General features: G+C 36.7%; 4 protein-coding genes across 6 annotated transcripts in view; 1 reads left to right on the top strand and 3 right to left on the bottom strand.

Moving 5' to 3' along the window:
• LOC127869375 (uncharacterized) overlaps positions 1-25220 on the bottom strand; it is a 319605-nt gene that overhangs the window by 171998 nt on the left and 122387 nt on the right. The window lies entirely within an intron of this gene.
• Positions 1-25220, bottom strand: part of LOC127869376 (uncharacterized) — a 161311-nt gene that overhangs the window by 51940 nt on the left and 84151 nt on the right. The gene's annotated exons all lie outside the window — the stretch shown is intronic.
• The window catches only part of LOC127870175 (dipeptidyl peptidase 8-like), a 74400-nt gene that overhangs the window by 21369 nt on the left and 27811 nt on the right, over positions 1-25220 (top strand). The window lies entirely within an intron of this gene.
• Positions 1659-13353, bottom strand: LOC127869373 (uncharacterized). Of its 3 annotated transcripts, XM_052411886.1 has the most exons (5): positions 13255-13338; positions 11967-12013; positions 10433-10545; positions 6955-7038; positions 1659-3666 (listed from the first exon to the last, which is right to left on the bottom strand). In XM_052411886.1, the coding sequence occupies exons 4-5, from the start codon at positions 7036-7038 to the stop codon at positions 2326-2328; spliced, it is 1425 nt and encodes a 474-aa protein (XP_052267846.1). In that variant the 5' UTR covers positions 10433-10545; positions 11967-12013; positions 13255-13338; the 3' UTR covers positions 1659-2325. The 3 variants fall into 3 exon arrangements, with proteins under 3 accessions (XP_052267846.1, XP_052267845.1, XP_052267847.1); XM_052411885.1 differs by lacking the exon at positions 11967-12013 and having other exon boundaries at positions 13255-13353; XM_052411887.1 differs by lacking the exon at positions 13255-13338 and having other exon boundaries at positions 11967-12234.

The following is a 25220-nucleotide window of genomic DNA, read 5'->3' as shown; positions in this document are numbered from 1 at the left end:
TTTATTTTTCCAACGTGAAAGAATATGAGTATTTTATTAAAGAATTACACAATACTAGTATTCTTTTACGTGTCATTACCTTATTTTTTAGTTGGGTCGCTTACATTACGTTCGCGTCGTATCGTTCACAAATGGTATGTTTCTTTGTGTATTCTGTTTTAATATTAATATTTATTTATTAAATTAGTTAAAGTAATTGCTTTCTTAAATAAAACTTGCCTCAGACGGTAGTGGTGGCATCGTGGATCACGTACATTACTAACAATGATTTAAATTTCTGATAGAACAAATAAGAAGTTATCTCGACAAGATTTTAACTACGAATGCAAGTCTTGATAAAATTGTAACTTATAAATACTTTATTTTTGCTGGCAATCAGTGTTGGATATTGGCTAATAAAACATCAAAATAAGTCATCCAATGTCTCAATTGAAATTGATGGCGAAATCTATAAACGTGTCAATTGCCTCTTCGGTAATAGTCCCCACTCCACGCAGTTCGCTAGTTAAATTTTCGTGAGTTAAACACAACAGTGCAAATTATCAAAACGTACCCCCTGCTGGTTACCACAAAGGTTCTGCTTTATTGCCTTTTTAATTGACACGTTATTTACTACCGTCGATGGCGCGGCATGTTGTTTTTACTAGTTGCCAGCTAAAATTGGCAGTATGTCACGCGAAAAACGTAAAATCGTACGAATTGTATTATGAAAAAGAGTAAAGATTATTCCAATAAAAAAGCATACTACAATTTTTTTTTTCATGTAAATCTTTTTCCGAAAATATAACCGGTTAAATGGTCGTTTCGGTAGGTTAACCGGTTAGCCTCTTGCATTCCTAATTAAATATGAATTTCAAACAACAGGAATGCTCGTTTAAAGGAATCAAATTTACAAAGACATACACATTGAACAAGAAATGCATACATTCAGATAATATATTGAAAGTATGATCAATTGCATAACTGTCACTTTCGCGAGTATCGCATAATACGGACATAACATTATCTTCTTTGTCCGGGTGACAAGAATCGGCTTCTAGTCACCCGTGTATTTTTTTATCAAACGGCACCGCATCGCATTTAGATGTTGTTAAAAGCGCACGCGCATTCGACCAGAAAGCGGCTTATTCCGAAAACATTAACAACAACATGTAAGTTAAAATAGAAAAAAGAGAATTTTAAAATCAGAGTATGTATAATAAAATGTAAGGATTACAATAAAATTGTTGCTGAGGGTGACTTTATGCTGATTCAAAGGTTGACTAGAATAGTTTTGAAGTCACCCCCGTGACAGGAATCGTCTTCATGTAACCCCCGGGTGACTACAAACGACTTCATGTCATCCGGGGATGACTAGTGTCGGCTTTAAGTCAACCCCGGGTGACTTGTGGGCCATATCAGGTCGACAATGACCCATTGAGCATTTTGCTTTTATCTAATATAATCTGCATGCGAATCAGAAATCTGGGGCCTTAAGAAATTATGTGCCTTAAAACCTAGACGCAGCTTCATTATGCAGGATAATTCAAATGACATACTTTACCAATGAAAGTAACGTCACATCGTACCAGTAGGTTCGATAAACAAAGGAAGATTTATTAATGCTTCACGTGTCGTTAATAATGTATTAAGGTGTAATTTATATCAAATAACACACATTTATGTTCGATAATCTGCATTTTACGATCCATATTACATGTGCATATTAATATGTATAGCTTAATGTTAAAACGGTCATACGAACCAAATTTTTCTGTTACATCAAGGACTATTGTGAACGGAAAAAGAAGCACAACATATAAACGCATATCAAACAAATGTGCGTACAACAAAAAAACGCATGCCAGAGATTCTATAAATATGCACATTTGTTGGATTAATTCAGAGCACTCCAAATAAGATTGTGTGACAATTAATAGTTATTATTAACAAAGTTGATCTGAAATAAAGCATGAATTTATAAAGTTACCGATTTATACATTTACTCGGTACGTAATGACTGTTAACACTTATAAGTATACGGACCGTTTTTTAAGTTAACAAACAAAACTTAACAATCCAATAGTACACGTCCGAGCAATTAAATGAATAACGAAGGGAAAACTAAACACTATTGATATTACCAAATATCAAACAACGCATGAGCACATATCGAGGGCTGAACGGAAGACTGTTGTAACTCATATTAAATAAAGAAGGAGATACTGTAGTTTTCCGTTCAGCCCTCGATATATATGTTATGTTTAGACGCCCTAACTTAACTACGTTCTGTAGTGCATTGTTGGAAATATGCATTGCATGGAATAACTGGCATTTACAACACAATTATATAAGCATCATATCATGTATCTCTATCAGATCATTCAAACGACTTCCTTCCCTATTCATCCTCTTACGGACCTCTATCACTAACTCAGCTATACGACTCCATATCGCCTGCAGCATAGGATCCGACATATTGACCTCGAGATTCTCATCCATGCATTGTCTTCCTCTGACCAAGTTCTTCAACTGCAGAAGTTCCATCTCAACTCTCTTCTTGTTATACCACAGCAGTGGCGCTGGATGCGATAGTATTGCCTTCCGTATCCTCGGCAATCTTAGTAATGCATTTGAAACTTCGTTCATCATGTCCGTGATAGTATTTACCCATGTACATTTTTGTCCTTCATCCAGTCCGCATGCTGCCATTAGATTCCTTTCTGGTATCATATAATATGGCAGTTCGATCTTTAATATTGCCGTTCTTAATTTCTCCAATCCTTCCCGAAGCCAATAAAACAAACTGCTTTCATTGAACTGTGCCTGTGGATTGTTTTCCGCAAGCCACAATACAATGTTTTTCACTGTGTATGATGTAATTTCTTTCTTTACTGGCTTTAACACATCCTTAACAACCATTTTCAATAAAACATAAATGTAGACCTGGGTGTTATTAAGACTGCTCATAAGTTCATTCTCCCCAGTATTAAAACAAATCCTCCATTCTAGATGATGATATTCGCTTCCCTTCAAACCAACAGGTGTCACAAATGATCCCATAGTTACGACTTTGCGAACGATATCCGGTGGTGGCCAATGGCGAGTTCGCTCTGCCCATCTCGATAGTATGACAGGACAATGGCAGCGTAAAGAAAATACATTGTCTGTATGATATGGCCCTGATGAACTCGGCATTGATGGCCCTGCACGTTCATGGCGAATCTCGTTTGGCCCAAATGTTCTGTCATTAGCAACATCAACAAATAAAGCACTGCACAGGAGGACACGCCCATTTGCATCTTCACACAGAGCATCACAGATTATTGATGGAATAATGTCGCCACGTCGCTTGAGTAAATTAAGCCTAGAGTGTCCGTGGTAGCACACGCCGGTGTTTAATGTAAACACAGTAGTCTCCCTTGGTAATTTGTCAGAATCAACACCATTTTCTAAACACATGATGCCTTCTACAACAAACATCGTATCACAGTCACTTTCATAGAAGCATGTAAGCCCCTCTGCCTTGCTACCAGTAGTGATCATCGATATGATACCAGGCCTTATAGCATTCATCAGCCTATCACCTTCCCTGTAGGCGTCTCTCCGTGCCTGTCTGATGGGACGCCCATAACCGAGACAGTTCATCAGAGTACACATCTCTAGTGAGGCATTTTCACACTGAACCTGATAGTGATGAAAACATTCAAATTGCAGGAAATCATAATATGCTCCTTAAACAATATGAAACGGTCCATAGCAAGCCAAGCCTACGCGTCCTATACAAATCCATTTATGTTATAACACAATATGTTCTTAAGAAATTAAAATCATCTAAAAACTGACTGAAGATGTTAAATCTGTTTAAGCTTCAATACATAAGTAATGAGTGTGTTTATCTCGAAGATATAGTTTGACTCGTATACAGGATAATCAGATAATCAATGCAGAATAACATCAACGCATAGAGCTTGAATAATGCAAACATTTATTACTGAAGAAATTCACAACGTAAAAAGAACGTAAATTGTACTCATAATCAATTTTCCGCAATGTTATTTTCACATTAAATACTGATATATGTATTTGAAATATGTATGTATAATAATATTTTACGAAACCGACTTGTGATAGAACTGCACATACACCATTACTTACAGCTTCTACGTGAACTGCACATACACCATTACTAACAGCTTCTACGTGAACTGCACATACATCAGTACTTACTTTACACTTGCATGTGAACTGCACATACAACTGTACATGCAACGTGTATGAACTGCAGATAAACCAGTACTTACAACTTCTATGTGCACTTCTGAAACACCAGTACTTTCAACTATCGCTGCAACTTCTACGAACACTGCACATACACCAAAACATACAACTTATATGTGCCATGCACATACACCAGTAATTACAATGTCAGTCTTATTGTCTATGTGTATTGAAAATACATCAGTACTTAAAACTTCTACTAGCACTGCACATAATCAGTACTTTCAATTTCTACGAGCACTGCACATATGCTATTACTTTCAACTTCTACGAGCACTGCACATATGCCAGTACTTTCAACTTCTACGAGCACTGCACATATGCAAGTACAACAATGTACTTACAACGTCTACCTGCACTGCACATACATCAGTACTTTCAACTTCTACTAGCACTGCACATACATCAGTACTTTAAACTTCTACGAGCACTGCACATACATCATCACTTTCAACTTCTACGAGCACTGCACATACATCAGTACTTCCAACTTCTACGAGCACTGCACATACATATGTACTTCCAACTTCTACGAGCACTGCACATACATCATTACTTCCAACTTCTACGAGCACTGCACATATGCCAGTAATTTCAACTTCTACCTGCACTGCACATATGCCAGTACTTACAACTTCTACGAGCACTGCACATACATCAGTACTTTCAACTTCTACGAGCACTGCACAAACACGTGTTTGTTTATTTTTCAATATCTAAGTAAACTGTAAAAACACCACTTCTTGAAACTTTTACATGAACTGCACACACACACACCAGTACTTACAACTTATATGTAAACCTCACATACCTACATTCTTACAACTTCTATGTTAACTTCATATATACACCAGTAACTACAACTTCTACATGAATTGCTTATTCACAAGTACTAGCAAATTCTAAGTGAGCCACACATAAACCAGAACTGACAACTTCTACGTGAAATGCACATACACCGGAACTGACAACTTCTACGTGAACTGCACATGCACCAGTACTAGCAACTTCTACGTGAACTGCACATGCACCGGATCTGACAACTTCTACTTGAACTGCACATACACCGGAACTGACAACTTCTACGTGAACTGCACATACATCAGTACTAGCAACTTTTACGTGAACTGTACACACACCGGAACTGACAACTTCTATGTGAACTGAACATACACCAGTACTAGCAACTTCAACGTGAACTGCACATACACCGAAACTGAAAACTTCTACTTGAACTGCACATACACCAGTACTAGCAACTTCTACGTGAACTGCACATCCACCAGTTCTAACAATTTCTACGTGAACTGCACATACACCGGAACTGACAACTTCTACGTGAATTGCACATAAACGGGAACTGACAACTTCTACATGAACTGCACATACACCGGAACTGACAACTTCTACGTGAACTGCACATACACTGGAACTGTTAACTTCTACGTGAACTGCACATACACCGGAACTGACAACTTCCATGTGACATGCACATAAACCAGAACTGACAACTTCTACGTGAACTGCACATACACCGAAACTGACAACTTCTACTTGAACTGCACATACACCAGTTCTAACAACCTCTACGTAAACTGCACATACACCAGTACGAGCAACTTTTACGTGAACTGCACATACACCAGTACGAGAAACTTGTACGTGAACTGCACATACACCGGAACTTACAACTTCTACGTGAACTGCACATACACCAGTACGAGCAACTTTTACGTGAACTGCACATACACCGGAACTGACAATTTCTACGTGAACTGCGCATACACCAGTTTAACAACTACTACGTGAACTGCACATACACCGGAACTGACAACTTCTACGTGAACTGCGCATACACCAGTTTAACAACTACTACGTGAACTGCACATACACCAGTACGAGCAACTTTTACGTGAACTGAACATACACCAGTACGAGCAACTGTTACGTGAACTGCACATACACCGCAACTTACAACTTCTACGTGAACTGCACATACACCAGTACGAGCAACTTTTACGTGAACTGCACATACACCGGAACGGACAACTTCTACGTGAACTGCGCATATACCAGTTTAACAACTACTACGTGAACTGCACATACACCGGAACTGACAACTTCTACGTGATCTGCACATACACAGGAACTGACAACTTTTACGTGAACTGCACAAACACCGGAACTGACAACTTCTACGTGAACTACACATACACCAGTATTAGCAACTTCTACGTGAACTGCACATACACCGGAACTGACAACTTCTACGTGAACTGCACATACACCAGTACTAGCAACTTTTACGTGAACTGCACATACAACGGAACTGACAACTTCTACGTGAACTGCACATACACCAGTACTAGCAATTTCTATGTGAACTGCACATACACCGGAACCGCCAACTTTTACGTGAACTGCACATACACCGGAACTGACAACTTATACTTGAAATGCACATACACCAGTTCTAACAACTTCTACGTGAACTGCACATACACCAGTACTAGCAACTTTTACGTGAACTGCACATACACCGAAACTGCCAACTTCTACGTGAACTGCACATACACCTGAACTGACAAGTTCTACGTGAGATGCACATACACCGGAAATGCCAACTTCTATGTGAACTGCACATACACTGGAACTGACAAGTTATACGTGAACTGCACATACACCACTTCTTACTATGGAGTGACGACTGTAAAGGCCGCTGTTACGTGGGATACCTTCATGCTCCGCCTTATCACGCCATGGATCACCTTCCGCCATCTGTACAATTATGTTAGTAAAATGCGCATTGATTATAAACAAGCTTAGTTGTGTATTTATTTCGAACATAATTGATTACATACATACATCATAGCATCGAACGTCATAATGTTGTTTTAATTACTTAATATTCATCATGTCCTACCCTACGATAACGATTACTCTACTGATATACGCACACAAAGTTATGTAGGGAATTCATTTATGTACTTATATTTTTGTATTTATAATCCATTACAAGTATTGTATAAACACTTCAAATAATTACATACACAAGTATGTATCGGCAAACATGTGACCAGCATACTCATTTAATAATTCAAAAGTTTAATATAAGACTACGTGTCAAATGCAAATTGTATGTTCGTACATCATTTTGATTCCATATGTTTATAGTAGTTGTTTAAATTAAGCCACGCGTATAACTAACACTACACGCATTTATGTGGGTGATGTACTTATTTGAATGTACCATGTGTTGGGAATTCAAACAAGGCCGTACCCAACAGTAATAGTGTTGATATATACCTGAATGTAAGTTATGTTAATGGAACTACATCAACACATAAAACTTGTTAAACCTTTTTCTAAAAGGTCATTACTTTAATCTTTTTTTAAACAAAAAACCCATAGCTTTCAGTGCTTGCCCATTTTGTTACAAATACAAACAACGAAATGGTAAAAGTTAAATATAATGTTTGCTATTAAAATACCTTACCGGGTTTTCAATGCGTAAAGTTACATTTTTCATAATTTATCTTGTATTTGCCATCGGATGTCATCAAAATTTGGAAAATTAACAAGTGCTTGATAGTGTGATATCTTCTACAACCTAAATTTGATTTGGTCTATGATTCGATTTATTATAATTAAACAAGTAACATCAGAACACAATTGAGTTACACCATGGCAAATCTAACAAAGGCCTGCCAACAAACAACATCAACAATAACAAAACAACAACAACAGCAGGGCCTTGACACAGGATTTAATGCAACAACAATGGCAATACGATTAATATTATCAAATAAGTGTGACTTAGCCACTTATAAAAGTTTTTAGTTGACACAGAATTATGCACTACTGCTAAATCATCGTTATATTGAATAGGCTACGGCCCATATTCAGATTTATAATTAATAATATATAATAATATTATTATTTGATTGCTTAAGAAATAATTGGCGTGTACAAGCCTTGGTTATTTCTGTAATAAGCAACGGTTTGGAGTTCCGATGCGTAGTAATTAAACCAAGAGGGCGCAGCCCGAGTGGTTTGGTAACAACCATCGGAACGACGTACCGTTGGTTATTACCGCAATAACCAACCCTTACACGTCGATTATTTCGATTCTAACAGGATTTCATTAATAATATATCCGCGATTTAATGGTCATAAATGAGAATTATATTAACCGAACGTCCTCCACTTTTCCGAGAAAATGTAACGTCACCACAACAATGAAAACCAAATGACGTCGTCTTCATTTATAAACAGTGCGCGGACAATCAAAGTCACATCGTACTTACAACCGTTGGTATATCGGGGTAATAACCCAAGATAGGCTCCTTTCTAATTCTAATGTGCATTCGTGTGCGACTGTGGTAGAATTCGCAATAACGGTGATCGATTGCATATTTTTCTTTATTTATTTCATTCCAATACTACAGTTTGATTTTCATGAACATGTTTACTCAATTATATTGAAAGTATATTTCACACTTTTTTATTTTGTAAAGGCTCACTTTATTGAATACCCTTGTTTAATTAACACATAATCGACGGGTAACCGTTGGTTATTGAGGCAATAATCAACGGTACGGAGTTCCGATGCGTAGGAATTAAACCACGAGGGCGCATCCCGAGTGGTTTGATAACAAGCATCGGAGCGACATACCGTTGGTTATTACCGCAATAACCAACGGTTACCCGTTGATTATTTCGATTCTAACACGGTTTCATTAATAAGTTATCCGCGATTTAATTGTTATAAATGAGAATTATATTAACCAAACTTCCTCCACTTTTCCGCGAAACGTGACGTCATCACAACCATTAAAATCAAATGACGTCGTTTTCATTCATAAACAGTGCGACGACAATAAAAGCGCCGTCACTTTAAACAACCGTTGGTATATCGGGGTAATAACCAACATTAGTTTTCCTTCTTTGTATATTGAAAACAAGTCACGTGCCGGGGTAGAATGATAATCAATAAAGCTTTAACTGAAATAATTTCATATGTGATTTTTACCTAAAATATATGTACATAATGTTAACGATTTCCTTTCAATACAATTTAAAGCTATGAAAGACTATAATTTGAATTTTCAAATTATACCATTTTGTATAATATGTGAAAATATTTTTTGGCCCCTTAAAATAGCTAACTTGATTAATAGTGAGTAACAGCAATTAAGAGTTATGATTATTCCGGCATCTTAAAGACGTCTTAGTCATAGAACAAATATTCTAAGTACACATCCAATTAACTATTTAAACTTTCATAATTATTGAATGGTATGAGTCTGTTTGATTGTATAACTATGACTAAAACGTCTTATGGCGTCTTTATGAAACCAGAATAATTATAAATATGAATTGCGAGTATTCACTGGGACAAAGATTGTCGGAAGATTGTTTATGTGACCAACCATAGATAAAAAAAACAAAATCACATGCCTATGATAATATAAACAAAATGTAAGTCACATATGAATCAATAGTTCCTTTTCAAGTTGATAAACATGTGAATAGGTTTCTATAATAAAAAAGTAGCATTAACCAATTAAATGATTTAGATTATCATAAACACGTATTAATTCACCATCCTTATCCTTTGTATTTACCGCAACGGTTTTCGCTTTTGTTTACCCCTCACCGACTCTTTGTAAAGAAAACGAATAATGTTTCAGGCACACAAAGCCACGAACATTATCAAGGGCATTTTGACTGCGCAATGTGTTCTTATTTACGTGTAAACACTCGCTTATAAAGCATGTTGATTGAATTCTACTATTACAGGCTAGTGTATCTTTGATCATCATTTCAGGAAGTGACTCTTTGGAGCATTGTTTAACGAAGTTTGTGTGGTCCTTTCATAACTGAAGCTGAATTATAGATATGTGTGTGTCCTTGCTCTCCTATATAATTAACTTACTAGACTGCCGAAATTAGAGACTAATTTGGAATGATTGCTGCTATTGCCTACAATGTAATTTGGTAGTGTGCTGTGAATGGAGAAGGAAGTGTGTGTGTGTGTGTGTGTGTGTGTGTGTGTGTGTGTGTGTGTGTGTGCGTGCGTGCGTGCGTGCGTGCGTGCGTGCGTGCGTGTGTGTGTGTGTGTGTGAGTACACTGAGAAAACCCCACCTGCCCGTTACTATGGCCACTTACCTTATTCACATGCACGGGGAGCCAAGATTTAACCCGGATCGTCTTTAAGAGAAGCGCATGTACCGACCACCTCGTTAACAGCCAACAAATGTCGTTCAGCAAGATTAAGAATCCTTAAATGAATTTAAATAATCTACTAAACATCATTACAAACAATTGATCATAGTTCATTTAAGGTAACCTGTAAGACCCAATGTCGCAGTCCATCGGCTAAAATTAAATGCGCAAACGAGAGGGTATGATTGTTAAGTAATGCTAGCTTAAATTGACATATTGACAGACAATGCATATGGTAATTTGTGTTTAAAGCTATACAAAACAGCCTCGGCTAATAAAGCAATTAAGCTATTGAAGTTGCTGATAATTGTATATGTTGAGGAAGTGTTGAGGAAGTGTTAAAATTTACTCGAAAACTTAGATTAAATCAAGAACATATGGTTGGAAAAAAGGCGTTTAAAGTCATGACTACATTTTGATAAAATGCCATGACTTTAATTATTAGACAAACATTATTATGACAGTGTTTTAACTCCTTTGTGGGTTCGGCATTAAATAATGCTTCAAAAGTATGGAGTTTCAAAAAGTCAGATGATTGAACGCTTCATTAAAATTTTTACAAACATTGTTTCATATCTGCATAAATACGTGTTATGTTTCTGTAATGAGAATTAGGTCGATATCAATTGTGTGTTAACGCACTTGTTAATATTATGAAATATTGGTTGAATTCTTAAAAACGATGATAATATTATGAAAATTTTTACAATAAAGTAAACGATTGTAATAAAGGTTATACAAATTGTTTAACACATGCTAAGAACATAATACATAATTATTAATAAGGTAATGAATTTGAAAAACCAAACGTTGTAGAAGAAAATATATTTGTTAGAGAGTTTAAATTTAAACGTGTTAACAAATTTAAACACAAGAGGTATGATTAAATGAATAAAAATTACGTATTAGATATGTATACAATTTGTAAAATCTCTCTGGCAAATACAAAGAATATTGGCACTTTTGCGTTTGTTTTGTAAATACTTTGGATACCGCGTATCGGTGTATTAAGTCTGTCTTCAAATACAAAATATCGTAATAAATAAAAGAAAACAGATTTGTTCGTTGTTATTTTATTCATTTTGTAAAGAAATTAAGTTCCATTATGATATAATCGCCCATTTTTTCTCAATATCGACTTGGTTCTGCTTACAGTCGGACGCCATTTTGTTTGTAATGAAGAGTACTGCGTATCGGTGTATTAACGGTTAGCATTGTGTAGATTACTAGCATGAAGTTTGAATCTGTCATTGGTGTACTATATAAGAGTAATTGTTAGTTGAATAAAATAATACCATTTTATCTTTTATTTCAGTAGCATGCATATGTTTATGTTTATTATATAGTATATATACAGAATATGTGCATTTTATAAAAACAAAACAAAATAAACTAAACATTATTACATATTTCAAAAACAACAACAACTTAGCAATAACTTAAAACTTTTTAGTTCTCTATTGTCAATATAGCTTACAATTTTACATCGACTTCTCCCCAAATCAAAATGACGATAGTGGGCAACTGAAATTAAAAAAAAACATTAATTGGACACACCCCGGAAAATTATACGAGAAAAGGCATCATTTATTTCAATTGAATGGTATGAAGTTGAGCGTGTTATAGTCATCGTAGTAGCATGCACATATATGTAAACATACAAAACCGTCTAATACGCGCTTCACCGTGTGACGTCATTTTACTATGTGATGTTTCTATTCGGTAAAATAGCAATCAAAAAACGTGAAATACTTTCGCAATGCTTACCAGAACTTATGCAACTGTGCACGATTTTGACACTGACAGCGTATTTTGTTATAAACGACAACGTTCTTACCCGTAGACTGGCCATTTAACAATTATTTTTTGTTTATAATAAAGTAGGGAAAAACTTGTAAACATTCGGCACCGGAACTAAGAAGTTTTGGGGCAGATATTCGGCATGTTTTGGATTAGATCGATACGTCGTACCCACTGATACGCAGTATACGTTAAAGAATCTCTGTACACCAGTTAAACATCCAAACACGCATATATTCTCAGAACAGCATTCCACGAAATTAACGCTTTTGTATATGTTGTTATGACGTTGATTAAAAAAATATATATTCCCATTTTACATGTATGTGCGCCTGTTTCAATTATTTAAGAAAAAATAGCTGTTTATTATACATTAACTCGAAAAAGCTTTCGTTATAAGAACTAGAATATCAAATAATACTTTTCAATAGGTTTCATCACCCCCTTGATGGAAAGTAGTCTATTTGCGTTTCTTATTGATTAGCTTTATTTATTTTTATACTGATGACAGAAAATAATATGTATATTTGAGTTTAAATGCGATGTACTGTTGTATAATAAACTCTCTGTATGTGTGTGTCGGTCGATCAATAAGGCAGTCATTTGGACTACTCAAACAATTAGATCATATACATTATGTGAGAAACGGTCACTTTTAGAAATGCATTTTCAAATGTAAGACATTGCAAGCAGTTTTGTTCTTGTGCTATTTATCTGTTCACAGTTAACACAACAATAAGAATTATAATCCGATTACTCGCAAACTTAACTTACACTTAAATAACAACAACACATCCATAATGTTATTTTTGTTCCTTTACAAAGAAGGAAGTCACTTTCGATATATCATTGATAAGCTCACTTTATATTTTGAAATCGAAATTCGATTTCAAAATATAAAGTGAGCTTATCAATGATATATTTTTACTTATTACGAACCTTCTCTTTTGTCAAATAATTCTTACCATTTAACATAGATCCGTGTCTTAAACAACATAATTTGGTAGACAAATTAAAATAAAACCTCTCCAATCGTTCGCTTCGAAAGCGAAACTAGACGAATCGGTCCATGTGTTTGTCTCCCATATCGGTCAATAAAGGTTAGACACTACTAAACTCAGTATCGGTAACGTTTTAATATTGAGCGCAGCATATCAAAACGATGCGGAGATTACATATCACGTCATGTTGGTTTATTCGAGTATTATTGTTATTATACGAACATTTTTTTATATTTTATATTTTCTTTACAGTGTTTGACTGTTAACCATGTATTAGAAGTTAAAGTATATAACATTAAAAGCGCTTACAGCACAACATACGAAAACGTTATAAACTAGTTATCATTTAATATTAAAACGAAAGGAATATTTACTTGTAAATGCAGTTGCTGCCGTTTATCTGTTTGGGGTGGTAAACTCTGGAAAGGGTTTGATAATATGTTATAACAAAACGGTAGCATTTGTTTAGACGTTAAATATTTCAATATTTATTTTTGTCAAAGACAGGCATCAAAATTTAAAGCTTACTGTCTTTCAACGATACATGATCTTTTGTTAGAAACTGCATCACGTATGGATGTTGCCACCTGTGTATTAAGAACCGCTTTAACATTATTTTGACATGCAAATAACAGCGTATAAACAAGTACACACTGCAGTAAGAAAGGCATTTTTTTTTTGGAGCAAATACTACAATATATATACATTTATATATCCGTTCGTTTAGCATTTATTTCATTCATCACACTTTCCAACATGATTATCTCGCATACCTTATCGTCTTATCAAATAATGTGACATTATACGTTGTTGCAACTTTTATATACTTTATATAATAAAAATCGACACGATACAAATTATGTTCATTGCACTTGCATCTTTAAACAGGTACTAATTTATCATGTTTAGTCCATTTGTAAAATTGCAATATTGATATGCAAACTTAATAAATTGTTTGTTTATTAACATGAAATCGCCTTTCTACATTACTTAAAGTATGTATTCCAGGAACATTATTTGACAGTACAAAGTTTGTGTTTATTGCAGTAAATAAAACATTTATATAGATTGGTGTGTCAAGGACTGCTTCATATTAATGAAAATTACGTGTGTATTAATGTTTTGGTACACTTATATTGCGTACAATATATCTGAAGATCGGAATACGAGCTTATATGCGTTGATTTTCCCGTTTTGATTTGTCGAATGCAAAACGAGAAGACGGTACATTCACGGACCCACGGTCTCCTTTATATATTTGTACCCGCTCAATTTTACTGTCAGTACTGAAAAGTTAGAGAACATTATATCTGAAGATCGGAATACGAGCTTATATGCGTTGATTTTCCCGTTTTGATTTGTCGAATGCAAAACGAGAAGACGGTACATTCACGGACCCACGATCTCCTTTATATATTTGTACCCGCTCAATTTTACTGTCAGTACTGAAAAGTTAGAGAAATGAGATTTTAGCCATTACGCAACTAGATTATATGCGCAGGACTTGTGAATGGCCAACACATGTTTTCTATGCTCGTCAATACCACAATATACGACAATATTAATAATAAATAATCCGCCACATGTTCTGAGTGGACTATGATAATTTGTGTTATTAACATGCATTGAAACGCGTGGATCTAGTGGATACATACGTTCCTGTTTATGTGTTCGGTCTAATAATATAACTCTCCGGTTGAGACTACCAGTCTCGGGTTGACAATACGTTGAAACACTAGTAAAGGGATGTGGTTTTTATACACTGGTATATATACCATCCATAAATGTGCAAATACATGTCCTTATATGCATCAATGTTATATCATTAAGGTTACATTAAAATATCATGCAATGTTTCAATACAAAATCAGTGTTCAGATCAAGTGTTGTTGTTTGCGATAATTTACGCTAACTTAAAAGCGTTTCTACAAAAAAATAAAGAGACGTCAGGAATATTATATGTTGCCTTTTGGAAATTGTAACAATTTATTTATTTTTGAATGCTGCCATTTATGGAAGTGGATTTCCGCCAGTGCATGCATGATGTTAAATGACATTCTTATTTTAACTTACTGTATTCTGTAACATGGTAGTTGCATTTCGCCTAGTTAAATTAGCTGTACAAGCACTTCATATACTTGTGTTACCGTATGGGCGTTTAGGGTTCTTTCTTCGAACAACACGTTTGGGTTTCTAAATATATTATATTTATGATTTAATATCATAAACATACAGGTTGACAGCATGAATGATATGCAAAGAATCACATTCTTATAATAAGTATACATTTCAATTATATATAAAATGATGTGTTCCGACGGTAAGATACCAACTGAATTAATACACAAATACAACTATTAAAACAAAATAATTACAATAATACAAACGACCGACATGAATATAAAAGATGTATAAAATGCATATTTACCTAAATATATTATATTTATGATTTAATATCATAAACATACAGGTTGACAGCATGAATGATATGCAAAGAATGACATTCGAAATAGTCATTCATGCACACGGATGTGGTTGAGTGAATAAACTCATGCTTGACAAGCCAATTAACGTATTAAAATGTTAGTAAAAACAGTTCACCTTTCTACCCAGTCTCTACATACTGAAAACTAATCAACTACTACAAAAGAACGCTACTAATTCTGTTTACAGTTAAAATCTACTCTGTCCAACCATTGAACAATCAGAGCAATGTTTCCTTTAAAAAATAATTTACTTCAATATCATTCAGAATAAATATATTTATGAACTTAATATATTTACAACAATGAAATACGTCTACAACACATTTCCCCTCTCTAAGAAAATGTCGTCCTCGACATTATTAAAATTCAAACATCGCTTGTAAAGCGAGGTTTGATTAATCTCGTGATCAAAATATTTATGAAAGCATCGTTGTTAAAAAAATAATGACAACCACAATATTAACGTTTTCGTTTGCAACTGTTTATTTTCAATTTGAAAACAATGACAATTTGACAAATAAAAACATAATACACTAATTTGTATTTCAATACTCAATCGTGAATGTTAACAGCTGTGTATCTTTCCAATACAAATCCACACATGTTAAATTTATGCTGTCACTGTACTTAATCATTATTGAAAATACATAACAACACATAACCACCAATCACAATTTATACTCCCCGGATGTAAACCAAGCCGGCCGACGGGTCTGACGTTGGCTGCAGCGCCGTGGTATCTCCTTCCGTTTGGAGCGTCGTGTATCTGTTTCAACTTCCGACTGATGGCTGTCGGAACTCGTGTTCTCTGCGCGTTCATCCACGTCCGTGGAGGACTCGTCGGAAACCTCAGGCGACAAAACACGCTGCACTTCCTGTATCGGTAAGAAGGAACACGGCAGCAGATGATTCCGGTGGACGGTTTTAATGCCCACATCGCCGTTTTCCTTTTGAATGCGAAATACGGGAAAACTTAAATTGGGCTGATCTAAAATAACGTAAACGTCAGAAGACCATATATCACTCAGCTTGTGTTTTCCCTTTATTCCGTTATTCCGAAGTAGACACCTGTCACCCGGAAGTAATTTCGCCTCCTGTACCCTGATGTCGTAACGTTGTTTAGCCTTATCAGCATTTACGAGAGCGCATCGGTTGGCATATTTGTATGCGTTGGCTAAATGTAGCTCAAGTTGTCTCATATATTCTGATGGCGAGGCTCCACCAACACGTTGACCTAGAATGCCCAGTACAGCGTCAATGGCGAGCCGTGGTGTTCTGCCAAACATAAGGTGGTAAGGAGAGTATCCCGTAACCTCACATTTGGTTACATTATATGCGTGTACCAAGGCCGAAATTGCTGATTTCCAGTCGGACTTTCGCTCTGACTCTAGTGTTCGCAACATTTTGATGAGAGTTTGATTGAAGCGCTCACATTGGCCATTTCCTTGGGGATGATATGGGGTGGTACGCGTGCGTTTAACACCAGCAATCTTACATAGTCTCTGGATTACTTTTGATAGAAAGTTCTGTCCACGGTCACTGTGTAGTTTTTCGGGGAACCCATAGTGCACGAAGAAATTTTCAAATAACACTTTTGCGGTGGTCCGAGCGGTCTGGTTTTTCGTCGGAAAGGCTTGAGCGTACCGCGTAAAATGGTCGGTAATTACCAGTACGTTCTCGTAGCCGCCTTTAGATACTTCCAGTGACAAGTAGTCAATGCATAAGAGTTCCATCGGATAGCTTGATTCAATATTGACAAGCCCTGTTGCTATAATCGGCGGGCTTTTACTTCGAAGGCATCTCCCACACCTGCTAACCCACAAAGCAACGTCTGTCGCCATCCCTGGCCAATAAAAGCGTTCTTTAAACAGAGACAGAGTTCTATCACGCCCCTGGTGACCTAAGTCATCGTGTAACGCACGGAAAATTTCTTGTCGAGCTGACTCTGGCAAAACAATCTGATAACTGCGATCTTCTTCTGATGTAGTGCGATGGTATAAAACACCATTGGATATATGTAACTGTTTAAAATGCCGTAAGTACTTTTTCACTGCTTCCGATTGACATTTATAGTCAACGATGTCGGGAAAACGTCCGCCTTCTACGAACGATTTAACGCGGGAAATAACATCATCCGCATTTTGACCGTGTGCCCAGTCATGCGTGCTTAATGTCTGGCACTTTGTTTGATTGTGTCGTGTGTCTGTGAACGTCGCGGCAATCGGTGTATCGTCAACAACATGTGCCGCGAGAACAGCGCGTATGACATTATTTCCCACCGAAACGGTATCGACATGTGGTTGTCTTGACAACACATCGGCGTCAATATTTGATTTTCCACTTCTGTATTTTATACAGAAATCATAATTTGATAGTGCCGCTTCCCATCGGAGACCACACGCATCCAGTTTTGCGGTAGTTTTTACATATGTTAGGGGGTTATTATCTGTAAGAACTTCAAAGGACACTCCATACAGATAGTCATGGAATTTTTCCGTGACTGACCACTTGAGAGCGAGAAATTCCAGTTTGCTCGAGTGATAATTTTTCTCCGACGGTTTTAAACTTCTACTCGCATATGCGACAACCCGTTTTGTATTGTCGTCCTGCATCTGATACAAGACGGCTCCGAGACCATTCAAAGATGCGTCCGTGTGTAAGATGAACGGCTTATTGTAATTGGCATAGGCCAAAACAGGCGTCGTACATAATTTGTCTATGAGCGTTTCAAACGCTTTTTGTTGTTGTTGACCCCAAACAAATGGACGTTTTTTCGATTTGTTTTCGTACCCAGCCAACAGATCGTTTAATGGTCGAGCTATTGTAGCAAAATTTTCCACAAATTTGCGATAATAGCTCGCAAAGCCTAAGAAACTTCTCACTTCTTTGATGGTGGTTGGTACTTTCCAGTTGCGGATGGCTTCCGTTTTGGATGGGTCAGTTTTGATCCCTTCTTCGCTCACCACGTGACCAAGGTAGGTAACTTCCTTTTTCAGGAAGTCACATTTGGATGCCTTTAATTTAAGGTTATGTTCTCTTAGCCGTTCAAAACAGGCTCTGAGACGCGACATGTGGGACCGGAAGTCGACGGAGAATATGATGACGTCATCGAGGTATATGAGGCATTCTCGCAGGTTCATCTCACCCATGCATGCCTCCATTAGCCTCTGAAACGTAGCGGGGGCATTGCAGCACCCAAACGGCATCCGGTTGCATTCGTAGAACCCTAGGTTTCCCACCTGGAACGCCGTTTTCTCCTTATCCTGTTCCTCGATTTCCACTTGCCAATATCCGGCTTTTAAATCAAGTTTACTGAAATACCGGGAACCAGCTAACAGGTGTAAGGTATCGTCGATCCTTGGAAGGGCGTATGCATCTTTATGTGTCCGGCTGTTTAGTTTCCGGAAATCGAGACAAAATCGTATCGACCCGTCTTTTTTTTGCACTGTGACGACATTCGATGAAAATGGACTGTTCGACGGTCGTATGGCTCCCATGTCTAGCATTTCCTGTACATGTTCTCTTACCTCGCTGACTAGGCCTGGAGGCACTCTACGGTATGGTTCCTTAAACGGTTCTGGATTGTCAAGATGTATTTTATGTTTTACTATGTCGGTGCTTCCTAAATCTAGGGGCCCTTTTGAAAATACATCTCGAAATTCAAAAACTAAATCTTTCAATGGTTCTTGAATTTCAGGTTCTAAATGGCTTAAATCTAGTTTCAGTTCTGTGATTACATCATCTTTTTCTTTCTGTGATGGTCCAGTTTTACTTGTTATTTCTGTCTTGCATCCTGAATCCGGTGACCAGTTGCGCAGCACTTTCGCCTCCTGTAGTTCGCATAGAACTGATTTAGGCGCTATTTGAATCGTCTTGGCTGAAATGTTAAAAACACGAACATGCACTCTGGCTGTCGTACCAACACTTCCCAGACTTACTACCCGTGGACAGACGCCTAACCCTTTGCAACCAGATTCGGACGGTTCGGTGATAGCAATGCACTCATTGTCCGATTTCCGTACCATTCCCGATAATGTCAATGTCTGATAAGGCTGAATCTCAATTGGTCGATTATTCGTCGATACAACATTTCCTAAAGGCGAGCATAACGACAAGGCGGATATTGCCGATTGCCAAATGGGAGACATGTCTTCGCACTCCAACGATTTTAAGAAGCGAAGAACATTGGTTCCTACTATCATTGGTACCGCCAAATTAAAATCTGTATCGCTCACGACAAAAACTGGAACATAATGAAATATTTGTTCAAGTATGTCGGGAATGGTAATGCTCACTTCTATGTAACCAATATATGGTATTTCAATACCATTGGCCCCGGTAACCGATAGCTCTTCAATGCTATGAAGTGTTGGCTTTGGCCGTAAACTTTCGTAGAAAGACTGACTTATGGTCGTTACCATTGCACCGGTATCAATTAGTGCTTTAGTGCATAAGCCATTTACACACACCTCTGCTTCATTTGACGCACCAATCAAGCGTTCAAATAATGTGAATCTCTTTGCTTTCGGGTCACTTCTCTCAACACCGTCCGTTTGACCCCCAACAGCGGCGTCTAAACATTTAAATGGTTGTTATTTTCGGATGTGCCTGTTGACCTTTCTGTCATTTGCCTATTGCTCGCTTCGTTTTTACTGCGGTTATATGGAACATAGTGATTTCCACGTCCATGACCTCGAGAACCCCCTCTGTGTCTGGAAGTATCTCTGTTTCTATGGTCTCCGCTTTCTAGGTTTCGCTCGTTTTTAAAGTCATCAACCTTTTTCTCTAAATCCTCTATCTTTCTGATAAGTTGCTTCAGTAACTCATCGCCTTCGTCTTTGGCGTTCAGAGCGCTCTGATAAACTCTACTACACTTCTGCTTCCCTCTGTCCTTTGAGATTTGTATCTCGAATTCTTCTTCTCGTAGCTTAATCTTTAGTTCTTCGTATGTCAATTTACTTTCAAAATGCACTCGGGTAGCATTTTTCAATTCTTCATTCCGTAATCCTCGCCAAAACCGTTTTCGCAACATATCCTTCTTTTCATGTTCGTCTAGCCTTGTCTTTCTCGTAACATGCAGCAACAACTCTTCTATACGCAAACCCCATTCGGATATGGTCTCATTTTGGTCTTGTTCCGCCATAAGAAATTTTGAAAGCATGGTGTCGATACTTGCGACGTTTCCAAAATTATCATCAAGTTCGGACATTATTTCTTCTACTGTAGCTTCCGGTTTCATGTGCAGCATTTTGCGTTTAGCTTGGCCCCTCAATGCCTTTCTAAGACTCTGTTTTACTGTGTTTTGAGAATATATCACTTTGACATTGTCAACTTCCAGTTTCAGATCTTCGAACGAGACTTCATTTTTAGGCACTGGTACTGCCCCGGAAAATGCGCTCAAGTTCAATTTCTCGTAAGCGTTATCCTGATAGCTACGTTGCCTATGTAGTACAAAATTGTCGCTATCTTCGAATTCCATACTATGTTTCTCCCTTTCGAGCATTTCTATTCGCCTTTCAATATCAGCTAAATATTTGTTTTCCTCAAGTGGCGTCTTTGTTTGTGGGCTTTCACTTTCTCTTTCTTTTTGACTCAAAAAGCGTTCTCTACAGATCAAATCATCTTCTTTCAACTCTAACTTCCTTTCAATTCTACTTATTCTTTCAAGTAAGGAAGTTTCTTTTTCTCGTAGTCTTAACTCCTGTTCGGCAATCCTGTCAGTTTGTTCGATGCACTTCCGTTTGAATTCAGCTTCTTTTATTTTCAACTCGAATTCCTTTCCCTCAAAATATTGTTTTAAACGGGACTCTTCCTGTTTATTTTTGCGTTCGCGTTCCACAAGTGCTAATTCTTTTATTTTCAATTCTCTCGCTTTTACGTCAGTATCCTTGGTTTGATTTTCCGTTTCTATTTGCGTTCTCCGAATACTCATTTCAGACAGCTCTCTGTTTATCAACGACTCAGAAAGTCTGGTTGCAACTGGAGTTTTAACCCCATTTTCCTGTATTTGCTCATTTCCACTGGGATTAGCTCTGCCAGGAGTTTTAGACTGATCTCTTTCCTCCTCGGGCATAATGTCGTGTGAAGGTGTGCTTTGGTTCTCAACATGTAAGCCCCGTCTGCCCCTTTCAATAAACATTTGCCTGGCATTTTGTAATTCTAACAGTTCATCATCAATATTTCTACGCCTCCCCCTTGATTCGCGGTCGCTACCCGTAGCCATGCTTTTAAATGCGGTTACATTTATAAAAATGTGTATGCACAATTGTTAACTAGGGATTTATTCTAAAAAAAATCCCGTATGTTAAATTCTTAGGCTATATTACTTATTGTATGAATATAATTTTTAGTTCATTGTCCTCTAATGAACAGAAAAGTGAAAAATAATTCACACGAATCGTATTTATTTCTCTCTTTCTTAATTTACATTTACGTTCAATTATCTCCCCTTTTTACCGAAGTCAAATTTCGTTTAATCAAGCTATAATAATAACGACTCACTTTTTCCCTTTTTCCAATAAAGGTACCGAAACATTTATCTCAACACACCTGTATTACCTCCCTTGGGCTTATTTTAAACCAACAGCCTGACTATCACAAATATCTATTCAAAGCTCTTTTATTTTGTACCAGGTGTTTACTAAGTTCGATTTTATTTCGATTCGAACTCGCAACTGGTTTACTATCGCGTGTTTACCACACTGCCGAAATAGCGTTCTTCTTGCGCTACGATATCGCGAGCACGTGCATTTACCGGTAAGACGCCAGTCGCACATACACGCATTAAACTACATAATGCAGTTTAAATCGTATATGTACATTTTAACATTATCAATTTTTAGAAAAAAAAACAGTAATTATTTTCCGTTATTTATAAAGAGTGTTTTCTCTTTAAAAATACGCACAAAGCGTTTTCAATTCACCCATACGTAAAGTATGACAAATTAACAAATTTACGCATTGAAACCTCTCGATACTTATTATAACCCTTGGGCAAAATCTACTGCTACTAAATAAATCCAGTTACTCAAACCTATCTACTACTTAACGTCATGTAAGTGGTGAGTAGATTTAACTTCGCCATGCAATAAACTTTGTGCTCGTGAAGGGACTATAATTTCCTTAAAATAACTTCATATGACACTAACTTACCAATGAGCTGACAAGAGGTCGTTTCATTTATCTCGACCAATTCGCAAAATGCATGACCACATAAACTTAAATTAGCTATATATGTTGTTGTTGTTTTTGTAAGTCAACTGATTGGTATTTCAAATCATTCATTTACGACAATGAAACTACAATAAATAGAAGATGTACATTGCATAATAATTATAAAAATATTTACACTCACCGAACTCCGTCGGAACACTTACAAAATACAAGCAAAACACAATAATGACATGATACACAATGTCCACAACGATTTAAGTGTCCATCACTCTCCGTCCTGATTGAACGTGAATCCTTCCTTGCGTAGCAGAACGTGAAATCCTGTACGTACGTTTTAACGGTTTTGACGTCAAAGTTTTGTGCACAAGAAATACGTAGTTGTACTCACATCGGTGCTCGAGCTCGATGCCGCGCAAAAATGTGGACTCCTACTCCCCGGGAAAAATCAAAAACCGGTTTCCAAGGAATCGCTGTGTTAAATTCCTGGACTCTCCCCTTCCTCGCTACCGATCTGAGGCTCCTGTCTGTTCAGGGATTTTCGTCGTAGTAACGTGTCCGCTACTTCCGTTTTTCTGTTCCAAACGCTGTTGATGCCGAAGACTCGTTGTTGGGCGCCAGTGTTACCGTATGGGCGTTTAGGGTTCTTTCTTCGAACAACACGTTTGGGTTTCTAAATATATTATATTTATGATTTAATATCATAAACATACAGGTTGACAGCATGAATGATATGCAAAGAATCACATTCTTATAATAAGTATACATTTCAATTATATATAAAATGATGTGTTCCGACGGTAAGATACCAACTGAATTAATACACAAATACAACTATTAAAACAAAATAATTACAATAATACAAACGACCGACATGAATATAAAAGATGTATAAAATGCATATTTACCTAAATATATTATATTTATGATTTAATATCATAAACATACAGGTTGACAGCATGAATGATATGCAAAGAATGACATTCGAAATAGTCATTCATGCACACGGATGTGGTTGAGTGAATAAACTCATGCTTGACAAGCCAATTAACGTATTAAAATGTTAGTAAAAACAGTTCACCTTTCTACCCAGTCTCTACATACTCAAAACTAATCAACTACTACAAAAGAACGCTACTAATTCTGTTTACAGTTAAAATCTACTCTGTCCAACCATTGAACAATCAGAGCAATGTTTCCTTTAAAAAATAATTTACTTCAATATCATTCAGAATAAATATATTTATGAACTTAATATATTTACAACAATGAAATACGTCTACAACACTTGTGTCATATTGATAAGTTTATATTGACTTCATATATATCTTTACTGAGTGTGTGTTATTGACAACTGCAGTTAACCTTTTGGACTTTGTATGAATGCTAATTCTAACGGCGTTCTTTGTTTCACTATGTGCATTTGGCTATGTTGCTACTGAATTTAACAAGCTGTTAATATCTTTGTGGATCTATATTTCTTCTTAAGTCGATTGCTAGTGCGTCTCTGATTTAGGATTAGTTTTCGGTTTTGCATACACCGCCATTATAAATAGTTCACGTTGCGAAAAGGAGAACCAGTTTTCAAAAACATAATTCCAGCGCAAATCGCAGCGTAAATTACTATTGCCGGGAGATCACTCTAATCATCAAAATCAAAATCTCCGGTATCAATCGTGATATATCGACTATCCCTGGAATCCTCCGTAAAAAAATGCCTCATTTAAATACAATGAATATTCATTGTGTCGAAATACCGTCTTGCAATAGCCTCATAAACTAAAAAGCGGTGAGCGGGTAAAAACATAGCCGTCTACAACATGCCTAATGCGGCGACACGAATTACCATTAGCAATTTAATGTTGATGTTTTTACTTTCATTACGCATATCGACTGTTTTGTTGAGAATCTCGAACATGTTTTAAGAAAATGATAAGGAAACATTAGGCATTTTTCGTCGTAAAAAATAAGACAATGCCTCACCCTTTAATATCATTTTTCTAACTGCGGAATGAGGACGCAAATAAAGGGTTGAAGGCGATTTCTTTGTGTAATAATGACAATTGTTTCGTGCCATCGATCTTGAGTAATATTTGTTCCGGATAAGTTTTGTTCTCGTTCACTTACTACCTCTAATTGTGTATTCATGTTACATGTCTGCTATATACACTATAACTACATACCCCCTAACTCACATATACCGATGTACTAATTTAGTTGTTTTAAAGACCTATTCGCTAATAAATAAATAACACCGGAACCATACGGCTCGAC

The sequence above is a fragment of the Dreissena polymorpha genome, chromosome 2, assembly GCF_020536995.1.
Source record: "Dreissena polymorpha isolate Duluth1 chromosome 2, UMN_Dpol_1.0, whole genome shotgun sequence".
In the NCBI taxonomy this organism is placed as follows: Eukaryota; Metazoa; Mollusca; class Bivalvia; order Myida; family Dreissenidae; genus Dreissena; species Dreissena polymorpha.
Note: the sequence above shows the minus strand (reverse complement) of the source record. Positions and strands in the feature narration are given on the sequence as shown.

Coding starts and splice junctions, on each gene's coding strand:
- LOC127869373 (XM_052411885.1), bottom strand. Junction 7,039..10,432: donor TCCCCGTGCATGTGAATAAG/GTAAGTGGCCAT, acceptor ATAATTGTACAG/ATGGCGGAAGGTGATCCATG. Junction 3,667..6,954: donor TTTACAGTCGTCACTCCATA/GTAAGAAGTGGT, acceptor CATCACTATCAG/GTTCAGTGTGAAAATGCCTC.